At 41.1% G+C, this 21,641-nt stretch overlaps 1 protein-coding gene across 5 annotated transcripts in view; it reads right to left on the minus strand.

Annotated features, from left to right (window-relative positions):
• The window catches only part of GOLGA4 (golgin A4), a 105,382-nt gene that overhangs the window by 82,339 nt on the left and 1,402 nt on the right, over nucleotides 1-21,641 (minus strand). For all 5 annotated transcript variants that reach the window (XM_060307280.2, XM_030830127.3, XM_060307279.2 and 2 more), the window contains exon 2: nucleotides 8,518-8,607. In XM_060307280.2, coding sequence (XP_060163263.1) covers nucleotides 8,518-8,607 — 90 coding nt within the window. The remainder of the gene's footprint in view (nucleotides 1-8,517; nucleotides 8,608-21,641) is intronic.

Raw genomic sequence — 21,641 nt, forward strand, 5'->3', positions numbered from 1 at the left:
CCAGTCCTTCTCAACCAGAGTTCAAAGAGAAAATTAAGTCTAAAGCCAGCAGAAAGGCATCTGCTACCTAGCATCCACTGTATGTAATGAATTAATATGTCTCCTATGTACTAATGTACCTCCTATTAGGAGAGGGACCCTAAAAAGTTTAGTATCTTTTAGTATCTCTGCCTTGAAGAGAAGAGGTCCTGTTTCTATCTTCACAGACACTGTTATATATAGCTATTAGTAGCAACACCTACTTTTTTGAGTCAAATTCACTTCCTTATTATTTGCAATAATGTATACCTTAAGAAGTACACAATATACTCAGTAGAAGATACAAGAAAAAAACTGCCTATAGTAGCAGCAGGTGAGAAAATATGCAGTACAGACTGTGGTTAAATCATTTTGACCAAATCGAAGGTCATGAATTAAGGCCCTATTTTGTCTATATGGATATTTCCACTATACATAAAGTTAAAGACATACAAAGCCATTAAACAAAAAAGATAGCAAAAAAGGACTGATGAGCACTGAAAAGACCAAGGCTATATAAAGATGGCAAAAAACAGATATCAGGCCAGAAAACCAGGAAAGTAACAAAACAGATTCAAGTAATTTCTGCTAAGTCCCAAGGCATCTGGGACTTGAGAAAAATAAGTCATCAAAGATCAGCATGCCACTCCAATCCTGAGAATGCTCACTACACTCATCAAGAAAGTGGAATCAAACACTGGTTCATATTTTGTTTGACAGAGTAAAATAAAAAGAGAGAAGATTCATATTATATTACGAATATCAGGAATAAAAGAGGAAAAATTACTACTGCATTTACAGAAATAAAAAGGATTATAAGGCAATGCTACAAACAACTGTATGCCAACAAACTGGACAACATGGATGACACAGCCAAATTCCTAGACAGACACATATTACCAAAACTGATGCAGGGAGGAACAGAAAATATCAACAGAACTATAAAAAATGAAGAGATTGATGAGGGTATTGAGGCTGTGCCTAGGATCCCCAGGAAAGAGTACCAGGTCAACTGGACAGATCAGCCATCTGTGCAGGATGAAACAGCGCCACAGAGCCGCAGACCTCAGGGTCAGTGCACATCACCCTACTCTCCTTTGCCTTTAACGTCTACAATCATATAGATGATTTTTTACAGCCCTATAAGGAAGCCTGAGACACTGCAATCAAAGACAGACTTATTTAGATTTACATATAATATTTACTAATATGGGAAAATAGACATTAGGATTTTCAGCAATAGCTGAAAAAAGGTAAAACATTTAATTGATGGAAATATCAACTTAATGAAACCATTCTACTTCCCAAGCATTCTAGATTACATAGACTTTACTGTACCTACTGGAGAGATGGGACAAATATTTATAATTTGAATTAAACTTCCACATTTTGCTAAAAATAAACTTAAAACTAAAAGTGAGGATCCCATCACTGACAGAGTATCTTCCATCTTAGAGGTTTAACAAGATGAAAAACCTGGGGCTGGGGGTGGGAGGGGGTGCGGCATGGTGACTAACAATTTTTTTCTATTTTTTGCAACAGGAAAAAGAAATTATATTTTCATTGACTTGTTTTGTAAATCTGGATTTTTACATTAGGTTAAGATGATACATCTGTATTTACCATTTACCTTAAGGTGGATTATGGTACAAGATGGATCTGTCTTAGACTTTATCCATCAAGCTTTAAATTTTTTTTTTAACATCTTTATTGGAGTATAATTGCTTTACAATGGTGTGTCAGTTTCTGCTGTATAACTAGGTGAATCAGCTATACATATACATATATCCCCATATCTCCTCCCTCTTGCATCTCCCTCCCACCATCCCTATCCTACCCCTCTTGGTGGTGCACACAAAGCACTGAGCTGATCTCCCTGTGCTATGCGGCTGCTTCCCACTAGCTATCTATTTTACATTTGGTAGTGTATATAAGTCCATGCCACTCTCACTTTGTCCCAGCTTACCCTTCCCCCTCCTCATGTCCTCAGGTCCATTCTCTGTAACAAGATAATTTTATGTAATGTCCTTTATAAGTTAATCATGAAATTTCAAAGTCCTTTATTTATTGTAAAATAAGTTGAACTAAAGTTTACATTTCACTTTGTGGTCAAAAACATCTTTTAGAGTTGTTAGAAAATGCTTAAAAAGCAAGGAGACGGGGCTTCCCTGGTGGCGCAGTGGTTGAGAATCTGCCTGCCAATGCAGGGGACACGGTTCGAGCCCTGGTCTGGGAGGGTCCCATGTGCCGCGGAGCAACTGAGCCCATGAGCCACAACTACTGAGCCTGCACGTCTGGAGCCTGTGCTCCGCAGCAAGAGAGGCCGCGATAGTGAGAGGCCCCCGCTTGCCGCTGCTGGGGAAAGCCCTCACACAGAAACGAAGACCCAGCACAGCCATAAATTAATTAATTAATTAAAAAAAAAAGCAAGGAGACGAAGTGATGATACTGCTTTGGCTTTCAATCAGAAACCATTCCTTAAACTATACCTATAAGCACAGGACCTTTAGTATTGAAATTTGGGAAGAAATAAAAACTAACCGTTAGCTTACTTAGCCTGCTGTAAAAGAATGCTCAAACCACCCCTTTCAGAAAGGATTATTTTGTAAAGATATATTCAATTTTAATGTTTTAAAGCATCCTAGATAAATCCTTTTTAAAAAGCAATAGTAGCAATCAACAAGTTGTTTTCAAGGTTTCTACTATATTATATGTAAACCAATATACCATAATATTAACCAATATAGTAAGTGTAGGAATGATGCCATTAACACTGACTGCAAAAAGTGTTTTCACTACTCAGTACTGCAGCTTTCATTCCAACTGGTTACACATATAAACTAAGTTCAACAACATTAAACTTGAAATCATAAAGTTAAAGAATTGCAATACTGCAAATAATGCATAAGAAAATAAGATCTCAAAGAAAGTATGCATATACTTTATACTCTTAAGTACTTTGTCAGATCATTTAAATACATAAACCAAGGACACAGTATATATGCCATTAACTTTGAATGCAAAAACTATGAAGTTTTTAAGTTTATTTTGCTATCAACATCTATTAAATAAAGGTTTTTTAAAATTATGTTTTAAAATAACATCAAGGCAGTTTGGAAAAATCTTTCAAATTTTTTAATTTGCATACACCCTACGACCCAGCAATCCCACTCTTAGAAATCTATCCTAAAGAATAACAGCATTGAAGACCAAAAGACAACCCTCAGAATGGGAGAAAATATTTGCAAATGAAGCAACTGACAAAGGATTAATTTCCAAAATTTACAAGCAGCTCATGCAGCTCAATAACAAAAAAACAAACAACCCAATCCAAAATGGGCAGAAGACCTAAATAGACATTTCTCCAAAGAAGATATACAGACTGCCAACAAACACATGAAAGAATGCTCAACATCATTAATCATTAGAGAAATGCAAATCAAAACTACAATGAGATATCATCTCACACCACTCAGAATGGCCATCATCAAAAAATCTAGAAACAATAAATGCTGGAGAGGGTGTGGAGAAAAGGGACTCTTGCACTGCTGGTGGGAATGTGAATTGGTTCAGCCACTATGGAGAACAGAATGGAGGTTCCTTAAAAAACTACAAATAGAACTACCATATGACCCAGCAATCCCACTACTGGGCATATACCCTGAGAAAATCAAAATTCAAAAGGAGTCATGTACCAAAATATTCATTGCAGCTCTATTTACAATAGCCCGGAGATGGAAGCAACCTAAGTGCCCATCATCGGATGAATGGATAGAGAAGATGTGGCACATATATACAATGGAATATTACTCAGCCATAAAAAGAAATGAAATTGAGCTATTTGTAATGAGGTAGATAGACCTAGAGTCTGTCATACAGAGTGAAGTAAGTCAGAAAGAGAAAGACAAATACCGTATGCTAACACATATATATGGAATTTAAGAAAAAAAAACTGTCATGAAGAACCTAGGAGTAAGACAGGAATAAAGACACAGACCTACTGGAGAACGGACTTGACGATATGGGGAGGGGGAAGGGTGAGCTGTGATAGGGCGAGAGAGAGGCATGGACATATATACACTAACAAACGTAAAGTAGATAGCTAGTGGGAAGCAGCCGCATGGCACAGGGGTATCGGCTCGGTGCTTTGTGACCGCCTGGAGGGGTGGGATAGGGAGGGTGGGAGGGAGGGAGACGCAAGAGGGAGGAGATATGGGAACATATGTATATGTATAACTGATTCACTTTGTTATAAAGCAGAAACTAACACACCATTGTAAAGCAATTATACCCCAATAAAGATGTTAAAAAAAAAAGAATAAAATTACAAAAAGTGACATTAGCAACCATTCTAGAAGAAGCACACAGCCTCTATAGAAATACAAGTAAATTCGCTCTTTTTCCTTAAAGGAGCATTCAAGTGCATTTTGTTCATTTTTACAGTAATGAAAGAGAGTGCCCTTCAGTCAATTTTCAGGACCTGGTACAAATTATTATATTTTCTCCCTTTAAATGTCAAGGGCAAAAAGTGGAGGGCTCCCCAGCCACCCAGAGCCAAGCGCCTGGGCCAGCAGTGGGAGCTGAAGGATCCCCTGTGCTCAGAACACAGGGGCGCCCCGCGAGGCCCCGGGTCCGCGAGGCCCCAGGTGGGTCCGCGAGGCCCCGAGTGAGTCCTTGAGGCCCCGGTCTGGCGCGCGCAGGACCTAGTGCCCAGAGGTTCCGACACCCCACGAACTGTCCCACATCCCGATGCCAACGGTCGCCTCAGCGCCGTAAGCTTCGCGTCTACAGACTTCGGGGCCGCCCAGAAGCCAAAGCCCGTCGAAGGACCGACCCCGCTGACCCGCGAGCATGGGCAGCTACCTGAGCATGTACCTGGGCACGGCCAAGGCCGTGCAGCCAGCCCACGCCCAGAAGCGCTGGTCCCCATGGTCCCCATGGACCGGGCCTGCCCGCGGCACTTGCCTCCCGATGGGACGGGACAGGCGCCCAATCCTGTGCTACCGCCGCCGCCGCTAGGATCACGAGCTCTGGTTCCGCAGCAGGCGGCCGCTCCCCGCCGCCCTGCGCAGCTGGAAGTACTACCCGGTCCGTGGGTCCTCGGTGCCCCAGGGCTGGAGGCGCCTTCCCAGCGGGCCGCCCCTCCGCACCTCCTCGGGGCTGGGGTTTTCCGGCCATGGCAACGGTTTCACGATGAGGTCCCAGTGGAACGCCCACCTCTCCTGCCACATGCAGAGCCTGGTGGACATCCGTACCGCCCCCGCTGAAAGCCTAAGCAGCTTGTCCACCTGTCCGTCCAGCCAGGAATCCCTGGACCCCTGTGCCAAGGAGACTGCGCTGAGGGCCCTCAGCCAATGCGAGGAAGGACAAAGGCGGCTCGACGGGCCTCTCACGTCTGAGAGCCCCGAGCCCAGGCTGTCGGCCTTCCGGCCAGTGATGAGGAATGGAGTGGTCCCTGTCTTTGTGCCCAGGCCGGGGCCTCTGAGAAGAAGCATCTGCTCCGGGTGCAAGCGCCTCCGAGAAGAGGACACTGAGCCCCGGCCTGACCAGCAGCCCTGTCTGAGCCTTCCCTGTCTGCCGCCCACCCTGCTGTGAGGCCCCCCCACCCCCCACCCGCCCAGGGCACAGTCACAGAGCCTCGCTGGAGAGATGGGGGCGGATCAGCACTCCCAGGCCTGGGCCTCCTGCAGCCTGACGTCCCCCTTGAGTCCTGAGAGCCAAGGCCACCTCCTCCTGACATTCAAACCCACATTTCTTTTACCCAGCTGACCCCTGCCCTACCCCTGCCTGAGTCACTGGCACGGACCGCCAGGCCAGCTCCCTCCACTCCAGCCAGGAGCTGCCAAGCCCCAGAGCCACCTCTCCTACCTGCAGAGCCCGCCCTGAGGAAGCACCGCTGACATCCAGGCCTGCACTCCCTCCTGCCCACCCACCCTTGCTGCCTTTGCCCCTGAGAAGACCCTTCTCAGAGGACCCTTCTCAGGAAGGCGTGCTTCTCCCCTATTGCCCACTTCATACAGTTTAAAGGTTGTTCTTATTTTAAATAATACTAAAATAGCTTCATTATCCTAAAAAAAAAAAAAGTTTCTCAGAATACTACTTTCCATCCAAATCACTGTTCAAGAATACATGTTTTTTAATACTTAAAAAAAAAAGAATAACAGCACTGTAACTTATGCATTATGTAAAATGCTCAGTCCAGTACTACTTTTAATATTGAAAAGATTATAAAATTTGACTCATAATATTGAGACTTTTCCCTAACTAATCTATAGAGTCAATGCAATCCCAATAAAAATCTCTACAGGTTTCTTTGTTGTCAGTGCTATATTTTATTTTGTTTTGAGTTTGTTTTGTAAGACTTGAAAATCTGATTGTAAAATTTATGTGGAATTATATGGAAAGGTACAAGAATTACTAAGACATTCAAGAAGAACAAGGTAGGAGTGCTATGGACTGCATATGTCCCCCAAAATTCATATACTGAAGCCCTAACCCCCAAGGATATTTAGTGATGGTATTTGGAGGCAGAGCCTTTGGGAGGTAATTAGAGTTAAATGAGGTAATGAGGGCAGGGCCCTCATGATGGGATTACTGTCCTTATAAAAGAAAAAGATACAAGAGAGCTGCCTCCCCACTCCTCCATCTCTCCCTAAGTGCATGCAACAAAGAAAGGCCATGCTAGGACATCATGAGATGACAGCTGTGTGCAAATCAAGAAGAGGGCCCTCACCAGATACTGAATCTGTTGGCATCTTGATCCTGGACTGCCCAGCCTCCAGAACTCTTGAGAAGTAAATGTCTGTTGCTTAAGCCACCCAGTCTATGGAATTCTGGTTTTAAAACTAAGACAGGGAAGACCTGCTCTAATAAGGGCAAGATTTAACATAAAACTATAGTTATGAAGACAGTGTGGGATCAGATCAAAGACAAAGCAAATGACAGAACAGAAACAAGAGTCCAGAAATCCACTCAATGGACACTTAGTTTCTGAAAAAAAGGTAGCACAGTACAGCAGTATGGAAAGAATGGAACAACTGGATAGCTATGTGGGGAGGGGGGCGGTGGTGAAACTTGATCCCTACCTCACACCATACTGAAAAAAATCTTTTCCAAATGGAGTATAGATCCAAATGTGAAAGGTAAAACAGGATAATAATGGGAAATACTCTGAAGGGCAAGAAAAGAATACTAAAAAATGAAAAACACTAGCCATAAAATAAAATATTGATAAACTGGAATGCATTAAAACTAAGAACTTCTGTTCAAAAGACACCATTAAGAGAGTAAAAGGCAAGCCACAGAGTGGAAGCAGATATTTGCAAGGCATGTATCCAATAAAAAACTCCTATCCACACTATATAAAAAAGAACTCCTACAAATCAATAAGACAAAGATAAACCAATAGAAAAATGAGCAAGAGACTTAAGTAAGCACTTCGCAAAATAAGTTATCAGTACACAGATGAAAAATGATCAATCTTATTAGTCATCAGCGAAACGCAAATTAAAACTACAATAAGAGAACATTACACACCCACCAGAATGGCTGAAATTAAAGACTAGCAAGGATATAGAGCAACAAGAACTTGGGAAGGTAAAATTGGGAATGTGGGAAGGTAAAATTCTACAACTATTCTGAAAAACAATGGGCATTACCTTCAATGGTAAAACTATGTATACCCTTTAACCCAGTGATTCTACTCCTAAGTACATAGCAAAAGAAATGCTGGTACATGTGTAGCAAAAGAAATATACAAGAATGTTCACAGCAGCATAATTCATAATAGCCAAAAATTAGACAGCCCGAAGGTTTAACTATAAGGTTTACAACAGAAAGCATACTTAAGTGGTACTATAAAAATTTAAAAAGTTAAAAAAAAGAAGGAAGCAAATATCAAGAAGTCAGGATGATGGTGCTCTTCTGTGGGGAAGGGAAGTAGCACTCTAGTGCTGGTAGTGTTCCTTTTCTTGACCTGGGTGGTGGTCACACAGGGATTCACTTCATAATAATTCACTGATTTATGCATGTATTTTTTATCCTTTTTTCTCTTATCCTCTTTTTACCCTTATTTGTGTACTTATGTTTTACTTGCATGACTCTTATAATCCTTCACAGAAAGAAAAAAAGTTGGAAAAAAAATCTAATCTGAGTTATAGTGCCAGCTCCAAGTCACATGGAATTAGGAGTTACTTCACAGTTTCCAATCACTAGCTTGAAAATATAGGACTTCTCCCCACATAATGCTATGCTGAACAAATTGTTATCAAATCATTCTGAAAATTTCAAATATTAAAGGCAAAGTATATTATCCTCTCAAATTAAGATATTCAAAGAAAACACACTTTACAAAAGCAACAGTACTATTTGAAAAAAAATTGTACTAAAAAAATACCTAGGAATTAAGTAATTTCCCATTTTGTTATCAACAGTAGCATTACATTTTAAATTAATAAGCTTCTTGTAAAAGATTTATTGAAGAAGAAATTCCAAACTTACCTCTCTATTGGGTGTACCTTCATCAAGCTGCTCTGTAAATGAAGACGTCCTGCTCCTGGTTCTCGTTGGCGTTGAAGAATTGGAGGAAGCCTAGATTTAAAAATTATTGCACAAATTAGAAAGACTACATTGATGAGCGCACTATGTACTAAGTAGTCCTTCTCATAGTCCATGCCCAAAGAACCCAGTGAAAGGAAGGAAAAGAGCAAATACATGAAAAACAGAAAAGGATAACTGAAACATAATCAACTAGCAGACCCAGGCTATCTACTGGGTCCTTGGTCTGATTCTGCCACCAACTAGAACTATGATCTTAGCTAAATTAACATTTTGAGGGCTAAAATTAACCTCAAAAATAAGGTCGTGATGATAACATAAGATGATAACATTAGGACTTCCCTGGTGGCGCAGTGGTTAAGAATCCTCCTGCCAATGCAGGGGACACGAGTTCAATCCCTGGTCCAGGAAGATCCCACATGCCGTGAAGCAACTAAGCCTGTACGCCACAACTACTGAGCCTGCGCTCTAGAGCCCACGAGTCACAACTACTGAGCCTGCGTGCCACAACTACTGAAGCCCGCACACCCAGAGCCCATGCTCCGCAACAAGAGAAGCCACCGCAGTGAGAAGCCCGCATACCACAAAGAAGAGTAGCCCCCGCTCACTGCAACTAGAGAAAGCCCACGTGCAGCAACAAGGACCCAACGTAGCCAAAACTAAATAAAATTTTATTTAAAAGAAGGTAACATTAGGGGCAACTGAAACCAGGTGAGAAGTATATGAAAACTCTCTGTACTATCTTTGCAACTTTCCTATAAATCAAAATTATTCCAAAGTTAAAAGTTCATTAAAAAATAAGGTTGTCGGGGCTTCCCTGGTGGCGCAGTGGTTGAGAATCCGCCTGCCGATGCAGGGGACACGGGTTCATGCCCCAGTCCGGGAAGATCCCACATGCTGCGGAGCAGCTAGGCCCATGAGCCATGGCCGCTGGGCCTGCGCGTCCGGAGCCTGTGCTCCGCAACAGGAGAGGCCGCAACAGTTAGAGGCCCGCGTACCGCAAAAAAATAAAAAAATAAAAATAAAATAAAATAAAATAAAGTTGTCAATTCAATCTTTAAAGTGCCATCCAGCTCTAATATTCAATATAATGAACTGCACAGGTAAACATCTCTCTAATCAAGTACCTTGCTTTGAGAACACCATGCACACCATAGCCCAATACTGAGATGCCAGTCCATTTGTTCTGTAAAGGAACACATGACTCCTATACAGAAACCCACAAGAGAAAGGGCCCCAAATTTAAACTAGGAGTCTGAGGTGTACTCTAAGGTGAGCTAAAAACAGTCCAAAAAGTATAAAACCAAAACTTCAAGACCCCCCATCACCCATAACAAGACAGATCTTAACTCATCTCCACAAAGAAATGTCTCAATGTCTTACCCTTTTGTAGTCTGTACAGCACTACCTAAAAAGGCATTTAATAAATATTTGTTAAATAAATGATTGAATGAACAAATGCAACCCTAATCTGTCAAGTCAGTACCTACTGCTGTGGCTATGCTAGAACAGAGAGGTCACGAGGAATGTTGCAAACACATACACACACTCTACACACACATATACATATTCAGTTTACAATAAGTCTAACCTTTCTAATCAAGACAGATGTTCAATAAATGGTGCTGGGACAAATGGCCATCCATATGGGGGAGCAATATCAATCAGATCCTCACTTCATACTTAAGCTATATTAAAGATTTAAATGATTTTTAATTGAAATATAAGAGAAAATATGAGAGTCTATTTCTATAATCTCTGAATGGGAAAGAGACTTTTATGTCAGAAGCAGAAATCAAAAGGAAGAGATTAATGGGGAGGAGGGGAAAACATCAACAAAACATGACAAAGTTTAATAACCTTTTTTTCTAAACAGCTCTTGTAAAATGCTTGTAATCAGAACTCAGAAAACTCACCACCCCAGTCTTCTTTTCACCTAGGGCAGGTGACCTGAACTCCACCAATGAACATACCCACAGGAGAGTCTGAGTCATAAGTGGGTAATATGAGAAGACAGACATGCAAAATTAATACAGTTCATCAGCTGGTGAACATGGAGACACGGAGCTTCACGCAGTCGTTCACAAAAGCTGTCCAGTGCAAGATGCGATGCTGCCAAACTGAGGCAGCTGCAACATTCTTATTAGTGCAGCCCCCCAAGTGTGGCTGAGCAGAGCGATCAGCCCAGACTTTCAGGCCCTCCTGAAAATTCTCTAAGTCACCAACTATTCATTAATAGACCCCTTTTCTGCTTAACTAGCTGGACTGAGTTCTGTTGCTTACAGCGTAGAATTCCAGCACACACATACCTTCTAAAAGATGAACCAGAAAAATCAACATGTGATAGAAGGAATTAGCTATGTGCAGCAGTTACCTTAGGGGATAAGATATCCCTTCTCAATCAAGATAAAACAAACAGGAAGGCCTTAAAATTTTAAGCAACAAAATGGTTGAATGTGAAATAAAGCTGAAGCTTATCAATGTTTTAAATGTCTAGAAAATGTATGAAGCCAACATTGCGCTTAGAAAATGGGAAGGCAAAGCAGGGACAGTGTTTACCCAGGACTGAAACAAGAATCACAAGTATTCAGAGCACTTCAGAAACAGTTCTCACTGAAGTTGAGGGAAGTGCAATAACCCTTCCCACACCTAGAGCCATAAATTTCAAACCATGCCAGCTTCAAAGGCTGTAGATGTTTCAAACGCTACCACTATGACCAGGAGAAACTCCATTTGTATCTACTTTTAAATGGTTATATGTAATATCTCCTTTAATAAAAGAGAGCCACCAGGACTGCCCTGGTGGTCCAGTGGTTAAGAACCCACCTTCCAATGCAGGGGACATGGGTTCAGTCCCTGGTTGGGGACCTAAGATCCCACATGCCACAGGACAACTAAGCCCGCGTGCCCCAGCTACAGAGCCCACATGCTCTGGAGCCCCTGCGCCACAACTAGAGAGAAACCTGCATGCTGCAACTAAGACCCGACGCAGCAAAACATAAATAAATAATTTTAAAAACAGACCAAAAAATAAATAAATAAAACAAAAGGGTCACTGAGAGGGCAAAAAGTTAGGAAAGTAATTAGAGAAGTAACACTAGGCTAAAGGATATAGCTCTTAGCTAACCCTCTCTGTTGTGATGTCATAATATCCAAAAAATTTGGGGGTTAATAATTCAGCTTTCCAAATGCCCAGATGCCAGGACAGGGCTACTTCAAACAGGGACCTTGAAATCACTTGAAAAGTACACCTCCATTGTGAATTTTTTTAAGTGGCACTATGTCTTTTTACTTTGGCCTCATGTGAGCCTAATCATAATTGGAGCCTCATCAGCTCTGGATAAGCCGGCAAAATCAAATGTTGGGGTTTATAAAGTTAAAGAATAGGTTCTAACACACACTGTCCTCCAAAAAGTAGTACCACGTGGCAAGGTTTGGCCTGGTGGCTTGTAGGTCTTCCTCTGGAGTTGCAAAAGTAAGGATCACATGAGGGAATGGATATGACTGTAAAGTATAAAACATGCATAAAAAACTAACTGTACTTGAGTGTTTATCCCAAAGTCCTGGATCTTTAACAGGCTATCCTCTCACTTCAAAATATATAAGGATTTAGATTCCTTCAAACTAAATTTGGTCTAATTAATTCTTATAGCTTAGAAATCTGTCTTCAGATTTCTCATGGCTATTTACCAAAAAAACCTGATGGCTATAACCAGGCTCAGAATTTATATTTTTATTGCCAACTAACTGATTTTAATTGACCATAGCCCTCAACTTCAGTATAAAAAACCCATTTTAGTCACTGTGGTATGCAGAATTTGAAGATGACCCCAAATGACCCTCACCTTGTGAATATATCACTGCCCTGATTATCTTACCTTACATAGCAAAAAGGTTTCTGCAGGTATATTTAAGGTTACTAACCAGTTGACTGTGAGTTAATTGAAAGGAAATTGTCTGGGTGGGTCCAACCTAATCACACAAGCCCTTCAAATGGGTCCAGAGTGCAGAGGCAGCAGCAGAAAGCAGAGAGATGTACTCCTGCTATCCTGAAAGAAAAGGCATGTGGGGGCCAAGTGGCAAGGAACTGTGGGCAGCCCTAGGAGCTGAAAGCGGTCCCGTTCAACAGCCAGCAAGAAATAAGGACCTCTGTCCTACAACCACAAAGGACTAAATTCTACCACGACCACATGAGCATGGAAGAGGACCCTCACCTCCAGATGAGAACACAGTTTGGACAATAATGATCTTAGTCTTATGAGACCCTGAGCAGAGAAGCCAGTCATGTCATGCCAGACTTCTGACATACAGATTGTGAAACAATAACTGGGTTTTTAGGCAGCAAGGTTGTGGTAATGTGTTATGCAACATTAGGAAGCTAGTACAGTCACCTTTAGGAATAATAAGCCTTGAACACCATGACTTTTCATTACCCATCAAGACTTTATCAGATGTCACCCTGATCCTCTCACACTCTCACCACACCAGGAGTAACTGTCTCTCAACCCTATGGTACAGAGACTACATCTACCCTTCAAGACAAATGCAACACCAGCACAGCACCTTAGCAGGCTCTGTTAAATAAAGAAGCGTTCTGTAATTACAAATGTTTTCAAATACTTTCTCTTTTGATTCTCACAACCAATCTGAAAGGTAAGCAGGACAGTTATCATCCCCAATTTCCTGACAAGAAAGTAAGAAGCTCACAGTGCTTATGTGGCTTGATCAGGTTGCATACTGCAAGATCTGGGTTAGCAAACAGGTCTTCTGAGCCCCTCATCCACTTCCCCAGTATTCTTTGGATCACTATTTCTCAAATTTTTTTCACTGGGACCCACAGTAAAACAACAACATCCTTTTCACACAGACACTTCTAAAACAAAAGTTTTATGAAACCTTAACCTTTACAACATAAGATGCCACATTTTGACCTAATCTAGTCTTTCATTTAAAAAAAAAAAAAGCTGATCCCAATCCACAGATTCCACAACCCACCTGAACTGCTTTCATCATACCATGTTGTCTGTATAAGAACAATGTTGATAAACATGGCCACTACTAAATCTAGAATACATCAAATATATCTAATATATTTTAAATATACCACAAAATAGAAATTAAAAAGCATTAATTCTAGGTTGAACAACAAAATCTAAAGATAACAAAAACACAAATTTTGGACATTCACATTACGGGGAAGTTCTACATTAAAGTCAAAACTATGTTAATCATAGTTTATTCCATAAAGGGCTCTATTATCTGGGAGTTTTCATAGAAAGAATTACTCAAAATAGCTGAATTGTTAGATATCTATCTAAACTTATAGATTCAAGACGGTTAAACCTCACTAATACCTGAAGGGGTTTGGAGATAACAATGAGGTTTAACCATTTTGAATCTACACTTTTCTGAAATCAGGTTTCACCTTTCCGAAAATAGTAACTAATTCTAGTTTCCAAAGATAAAAGGAAATTGAATATAATTTAACATTTTCTAGGTCAGTTGTCATTCCTGTCAATATGCTACTTGTAGTATATCTTCTCTGTCCATTTTAGCCTGCTACTAGTTTAGAAACTAGATAACTACATTTATTGGAACTGTAGACAAAATAAGCATAAGGAAGCTCTAAGCGAGGGATTTTTTAAAGTATTCTTATGAACAACATACATTAACTATGGAATGTGAAGTTAGTGACATTAAAATTTTGGCTGCTTAGAGGCCTTTTGACACTACTCAGTTCTCAAGTTATGCCCCCAATAGATGATATGTTATTCTTACACAAGCATAACAAACACCTGGCTTCACTTCTCCCTCCCACACCCATGGTAATCAATCATGGCAAGGACAAAGCCGTAGACTCTTCTCACCACGGCACTTCTGAAAGTCTCTGCCAAATCCATCCGACATCCCAGCTATAAAGGAATGGCCAAAGTAACTGGGAGTTGATGCTTCACATAAACCTCTGTATACTAGTTACCAAAATTATTAGAGCTTTCCATTACGTCTGTAATAAAGTACCTTCCACATCCTGACATCTAAATAGTAGTGCCGGAAATGAAATACTGCTGTTCATGTTATAAATGCTTACCTCTCAAAAACAGCCCTTCAATATGGCAAAATCCACTCAATCAAAAGTAATTTAAGGAGACTTCTAGTTAAACATAGTAGATTGGCTACATATGTTCCTATTTTCTCTCCCTCCCAAAGAGTTAAATTTCAACCAATTTTCAGAATACTGGATGTGAGTGAAAGAATACTAAAGTAACAGTACTGCTGGACAGCCACTACAACCCCACGGAGAAGGGAATAGTGATGAGAAGAAGCCTATTTTCATCCCCAGAACCCTAAAAAGACTTAGGACTTAAAGCTAAAGTTATAAAGCAAGATGAGACAGGATCAAAACCCGAAAGATTGGTTGAAAGATTCCCCAGGTCCCCTGTCCCACCTTACATAGCCTCTGAAGAAACAGAGGTTTATTTTCTGGAGCCAATGAGGCTTCAAACTGGGTGAAACCAAGCACAGTAAGACAGGAGAGAAGGGCAAAGTGCGTGACTAAACAGAGCAGGATTAGGCGATGTTCTGCACAGTGAACAGTGGAACCTCCAGCAGTCCTTCTCAGACCTGCTTCCAGAAACTTGGCAGCTAGGCCTCTGATTACCAACATGTAGATATTTCTCCCAACAATAAAACCAGTTTACAGCATGTCACCCACCAGTGAGCCCCAGTGTCAATCACATGCTACTTCCAAATAGCACCAGATTGTTAGTACCTAGCCCTTAAATATGAATAGATAGCCCAGAGCACTCAATAAAGAAAATTTCCAATGTAAGAGGGAGCCAAAAACAAGAAGAAAAAAAAACCCAAAACCAAAAAACAAACATGGGACTTCTCTGGTGGTCCAGTGATTAAGACTCCACGCTCCCAATGCAGGGGTCCCGGTTCAATCCCTGGTCAGGGAACTAGATCCTGCACACCACAACTAAGACCCAGCACAGCCAAGTAAATAAGTAAATAAATAAATACACAAATTTTTTTTAAAAACCCTACCACAATAAAGATTAAAAGAAAACAGAAGAAAAAATCCCCATTATTCTCAGAGAGAGAAAAGATATATCACTATGTCAAGAGCAATGCTATGAAAAAGCAAAAGACAATAAGAATCAGCCTTTGGAAATTTAAAAATAGTGTAGCCAAAATTTAAAATTCAATTGAAGAAAACTAACACATTGTAAATCAACTATACTTCAATAAATAAATAAATATATAAAACAAAAAATTCAACTGAAGAGTTAAATTGAAGCACACTCTCAAAAACAGAATAAAAAAATAAAAATAGACCATAAAGGGTAAAAAATAATAAATGGGAATCTATCCTGAAGGCACAAAAGCTAACTAACTGGACTTTCAGGACAGAAGAGAAAAAACAAAGGGGAGGGAATTATCAAAGAAATAATACCTAAAAGTTTCCAAGAATTTAAGCACAGGAGTCACCACACTTAAACCGTCCACTGGGTGTCCAACACAATGCAAAAATAAACACTGTTTACTTCTCTTCCTCCCCAAAACCCAAAAGCCATTGAAATAAAGGTTAAAAAAAATTAGAAAAGCAGACAGATTAACACTCTAGAACAAGAGAGAGAATACCACAGGCAAAAAGAAAATAAATTTTTGAAGACTCAAAGGCAAAAGGATTCAAACTGGTGGAAAAATCAGGGCAAAGGTAGCCATAACCCTGAACATGCACAGAAGCTCTGCGGGAGAGGAAGCAGCAACTTTCTGCAACAGGAAAAAAAAAATAAATCACAGTTTTAGACACTATAAAGGGAGATTACTGCTCTCAGCAATGTGTTAAGTGTCTGCAAGACAAAGAGGTACGTGGTGTCAGCCTCCCCCAACCCAAATAGATCTCCAGACAACAGTAACAGCCAAATATAAAGAGCAACACCTTGGAGGAGTTAGCGCTCCAATAGCAGGGGCTGGTACCACAAAGCAGCAGGATAACAATACGCCCCAGACCGACCAAGGCAATCCCAGTCCCACCCAGTTCATGCCAGTTTATGTTCCAAGATAACTGCCACTAGCGTCCCCATTCATTCATAAGAATGTCTGGATACTAAATCTTATGGTCACCTTTCAAAGCAGGACTCTCTGTGTTTTGGCTGGCCCTCGACACAGGAGAGTAGCAGGTAAGAGCAGAGAAAACCCATGTTAGCTACTGAAATAAACCACCCTCCAGGTCTTCATAAATATAAACAAACAACCAATAATAACAAGACATTTTTCTCAAAAAAAAAGAAAAAAGATAAATGATGACAAGTATGAAGAAATACAGGTATAACAAGTAACCCAGAGCAATCAGATAAATCAAGGAAGAGAACTTAAATATATATGTACGTATAATATATAACACTTATCTTGCAAGAGTTTTGAGAAGCTCTAGTTTCCGTTAAAACACAAGCTGCTACTAAAAACTGAAACAAAGCAACAAGCATAGTACTCTGGTTAAGAGAATGGGCTTTAGAGCAAGACTGTCTGGGTTCATATCTCGGCTTTACCGCTTAGCTGTGTGGTACTAGCTGTCTACCACAGACAAGTTATTTAACCTCCCTAGGCCTCAATTTCTTATCTGTAAAATGGGGATAATACAAATCCACACCTTTTATTATTTCATGTATTAATTTAGTTAATACATGCAATGCAGCAAGAAAGCACGTGGCTAAAAATAACTATCCAGTGTTGACTAGTGTTATTATTTGTGGAAATTAAATATATGATTAGGGTTTCCCTAGTGGCACAGTGGTTAAGAATCCGCCTGCCAATGCAGGGGACATGGGTTTGAGCCCTGGTCCAGGAAGATCCCACATGCCGCGGAGCAACTAAGCCCGTGCGCCACAACTACTGAGCCTGTGCTCTAGAGCCTGCGAGCCACAACTACTGAGTCCGCGTGCTACAACTACTGAAGCCCGCACACCTAGAGCCCGTGTTCCGCAACAACAGAAGCCACTGTGATGAGAAGCCCGTGCACCGCAACAAAGAGTAGACCCCGCTCGCAGCGACTAGAGAAAGCCCGCGTGCAGCAACGAAGACCCAACGCAGCCAGTAAATAAATAAATCAATAAATATTTTTTTTAAAAAGGAAGGGGCAACGGGAGAGGCCACAACAGAGAGAGGCCCGCATACTGCTAAAAAAAAAAAAAAAGGAGGGGGACTGGGCTTCCCTGATGGCGCAGTGGTTGAGAGTCCGCCTGCCGATGCAGGGAACACGGGTTCGAGCCCCGGTCCGGGAAGATCCCACATGCCGCGGAGCGGCTGGGCCCGTGAGCCATGGCCGCTGAGCCTGCGCGTCCAGAGCCTGTGCTCCGCAATGGGAGAGGCCACGGAAGTGAGAGGCCCACATACCGCAAAAAAAAAAGGAGGGAGACTTAAGAAAAAAAAGAAGGAAACTGGAAATTTTCTAGCATCAAGGAAAAAAGAAAAGATTCAAAGCTCAAGTTAACTACCAATAAAGAAAGAACAAGTTTGGAATTAGACTTTTCATCAGCACACATGATGCTAGAAGGAAGAAAAACAGTCAATGGTCTGAGGGAAACTTTTCAACCTGGAATTTAATAGCTAGCCAAATAAATGTTTAAGTGAGAACGTCTTCCTAATATTTTGTGGTTTAGAAGGTGAAGAAACCAAATGCTGTTAGCCAAAATCCTATACTTTTAAGAGCCCTGACCTTTATCAACACATTAACTGAATTTCTACATCAAAGTTTCCAGCCCTGCTTTCTCACCTGGGCCCAGGAGGATGCACTTTTGAATCTGCCTACAGCTTCCGTGGGATGTAAAGTTAAGGTATGTATAATTTGCATCTATGTCTTGGGGTCTTTGAACATCACAGTTTAACAAATTGGGTTAATTCATCCTGAAAGCTACAGAGACAAAGACTCTCTAGAATTTCTTCCTCCAGCTCTTCCTATCAAACTAAGAAGCAGATGAGAGAACTTTGTATGGCCCTTACCCTATTCAAGTTTCACACAGATTTTTTAAATCACATGAACAAGGACTGTTTAAATTATTTAAAACATGAGAACTTAATGTATATTCTATATAAAGTAATACAAATAGCCACTATATGCTCCCTGGTCAAAGTACAGATTTATAAACATTCAAGACATTCTGATTTTTCTGATCCAAATATTCTCTCTGGGAGTTACGCTTTTTAGATTGAGGCTAATTATTTTGCCAAGTGGCGTTTACAAAAATCCTATTTTCCTTCAGAAAGTGACTCTTTCCTCTGCTGTCTGTGGAATTTTAAAAAAATTTCTATTACATAAACTATTATTTTGAGGCCCCACTCTAAAAAAGCTATAATTCTGCAGGTTTGGGGTAGGCCCACATTTTGCACTTTTTTTAATTTAATTTTTTTATTGTGGTAAAGTATACATAACATAAAAGTTACCATTTTAAACATTTGTAGGTGTACAGTTCAGTGGTATTAATTATATTTACACTGTTGTGCAACCAGCACCACTATCCATCTCCAGAACTTTTTCATCCTCCCAAGCTGAAAATCTGTTCTTATTAAACAGTAATTCCCCACTCCCCTCTCCCCTCTCCAGCCCCTGGCAACCACCATTCTATTTTTTGTCTCTATGAAACTGACTAATCTAGGTACCCCATACAAGTGGAATCATACAACTGTCCATTTGCGCCTGTGCTTTTTATAAAGTTTCAGTAATATTTGAAAAAGGCTGAAAATGTTAAAAAATATTTTTATTCATGGCACTACATATATCTTAAGAAGTTAGAAAGTATTCTACATTACTTTTTAATAATTTTTATCAAATTCATTCTGTAAGGAATTTAAAAATCCAAGTAGATATTTGTTGTTAAAAAAATATTAAATGGAGGGACTTCCCTGGCGGTCCAGTGGTAAAGAATCCGCGGGTTCGCTCCCTGGTCAGAGAACTAAGATCCAGCATGTCGCGGGGCAACTAAGCCGTGTGCTGCAAACTACAGAGCCTACGCGCCCTGGAGCCTGCGCGCCACAACTAGAGAAAAGAAAACCCGCACACCGCAACTAAAGAGAAGCCCACGCACCGCAACTTGAGAGAAGCTGTGGGCAGCAACAAAAGATCCCACATGCCTCAATGAAGATCCCGCGTGCTGCAACTAAGACCTGACGCAGCCAAAAATAAATTAAATAAATAAATAATAAATAAATCTTAAAATATATATATATTAGGGCTTCCCTGGTGGTGCAGTGGTTGAGAGTCCGCCTGCCGATGCAGGGGACGTGGGTTCGTGCCCTGGTCTGGGAGGATCCCACACGCCGCAGAGCGGCTGGGCCTGTGAGCCATGGCCGCTGAGCCTGCGCGTCCGGAGCCTGTGCTCCGCATCGAGAGAGGCCACAACGGTGAGAGGTCCGCGTACCGCAAAAAAAAAGAAGGGTTCAAATAATCTTAGCACCAACCAAAGAGAAGTGACTGGGGACTACAGAAGGCTGTCTTTTATTGAATGCTTTCAAAAACTTAAGGGACCCTTACAGTGTTACTAACACTATTACTATTACTGAAAGTTTTGCAAATATTATGATGCAAATCGTTCATTTATCCCAGAATTATCAACACATGACAACTCACTCTACTTGAAACATCCCTATCAGGCAATCTCCCCTCTGGAAAGAAAGCTAAGAACAAGGAAGTATGCATACACAGGCCTCCAAAATCTCAAAACAAAGGTCTCAAACTTTGTGTTAATAATACTAAAATACACTAAAGAATCTCTTAGGTACTTGTCCTTATTTTACACAAAATTTTAGAAGTTTAGTGTCTTGTCTTGATTTAAAGCCCAAACAATTCAGAAGTTGGAAGAACAACACTGGGAAGATAGCAAGGGAGGCTACAAAGTAATTACAAAAAGTAGACCAAAAACAAATCCTCCTGAGTGGGTAAAAGGGAATTGTCTTTCACACACCATTAAATTCCTGAGGGCATGGTGCCGTCAACACAAAATAATTCATACTCAAAACTGGAGACATGGGCTTCCCTGGTGGCGCAGTGGTTGGGAGTCCGCCTGCCGATGCAGGGGACATGGGTTCGTGCCCTGGTGCGGGAGGATCCCACATGCTGCGGAGTGGCTGGGCCCGTGAGCCATGGCTGCTGGGCCTGCGTGTCCGGAGCCTATGCTCCGCAACGGGAGAGGCCACAGCAGTGAGAGGCCCGCATACCGGAAAAAAAAAAAAAAAAAAAAAAACTGAAGAAATTGATATTATACAAATTCAGGATCCTTTGCACGAGAAAACAAGGATATGTGTAATCTGTTATAAAAGGACTGTCCCATCAAAAAATATTTGTTTAATTCATGCTTGAAAGAAATCATTAACTCTGAAAACAATAATCCAGAACTTCGGGACTTCCCTGATGGTGCAGTGGTTAAGTAAGAATCTGCCTGCCAACACAGGGGACACGGATTCGATCCCTGGTCTGGGAAGGTCCCACATCCTGCAGAGCAACTAAGCCCGTGAGCCACAACTACTGAGTCCGGGTGCCACAACTACCGAAGCCCACATGCCTAGAGCCCGTGCTCCGCAACAAGAGAAGCCACCGCAATGAGAAGCCTGCACACCGCAACGAAGAATAGCCCCCGCTCGCCACAACTAGAGACAGCCCGCGCGCAGCAACGCGCAAAAAACAAAACAAAACAAAAAAAAAAACAACACTGAAGTGAACATCCATGTGGCTAACTGCTTAATACATCCTAAATTTTCTTAGAATAAATTTCTAGAGGTGGAATCCTGGATCAGTGATATGTATAGAGTCCCTTACATTCACTACCACGCCTGTTTCCCCACATTCCTCATCTGTACCTCATTTTTTAGTTTTTCCTTTGTTTCTTAAATAATGGTGTTTTGTAAAATTTAAAAGTTTGTGGTAAATGGTATGAAAAGTAAAATTTTAGTACTGAAATCTTAATCACTATTTACGTTTCACTTGGGAGAATGAACAAGCAAGCTTTCAGTACCATGTACCTATGTATCTCAACCACTGTTTCCCTCTAGGGGAGCTTTACATTTTTAGA

This window comes from Globicephala melas, chromosome 11 (genome assembly GCF_963455315.2).
Source record: "Globicephala melas chromosome 11, mGloMel1.2, whole genome shotgun sequence".
Classification (NCBI taxonomy): Eukaryota; Metazoa; Chordata; class Mammalia; order Artiodactyla; family Delphinidae; genus Globicephala; species Globicephala melas.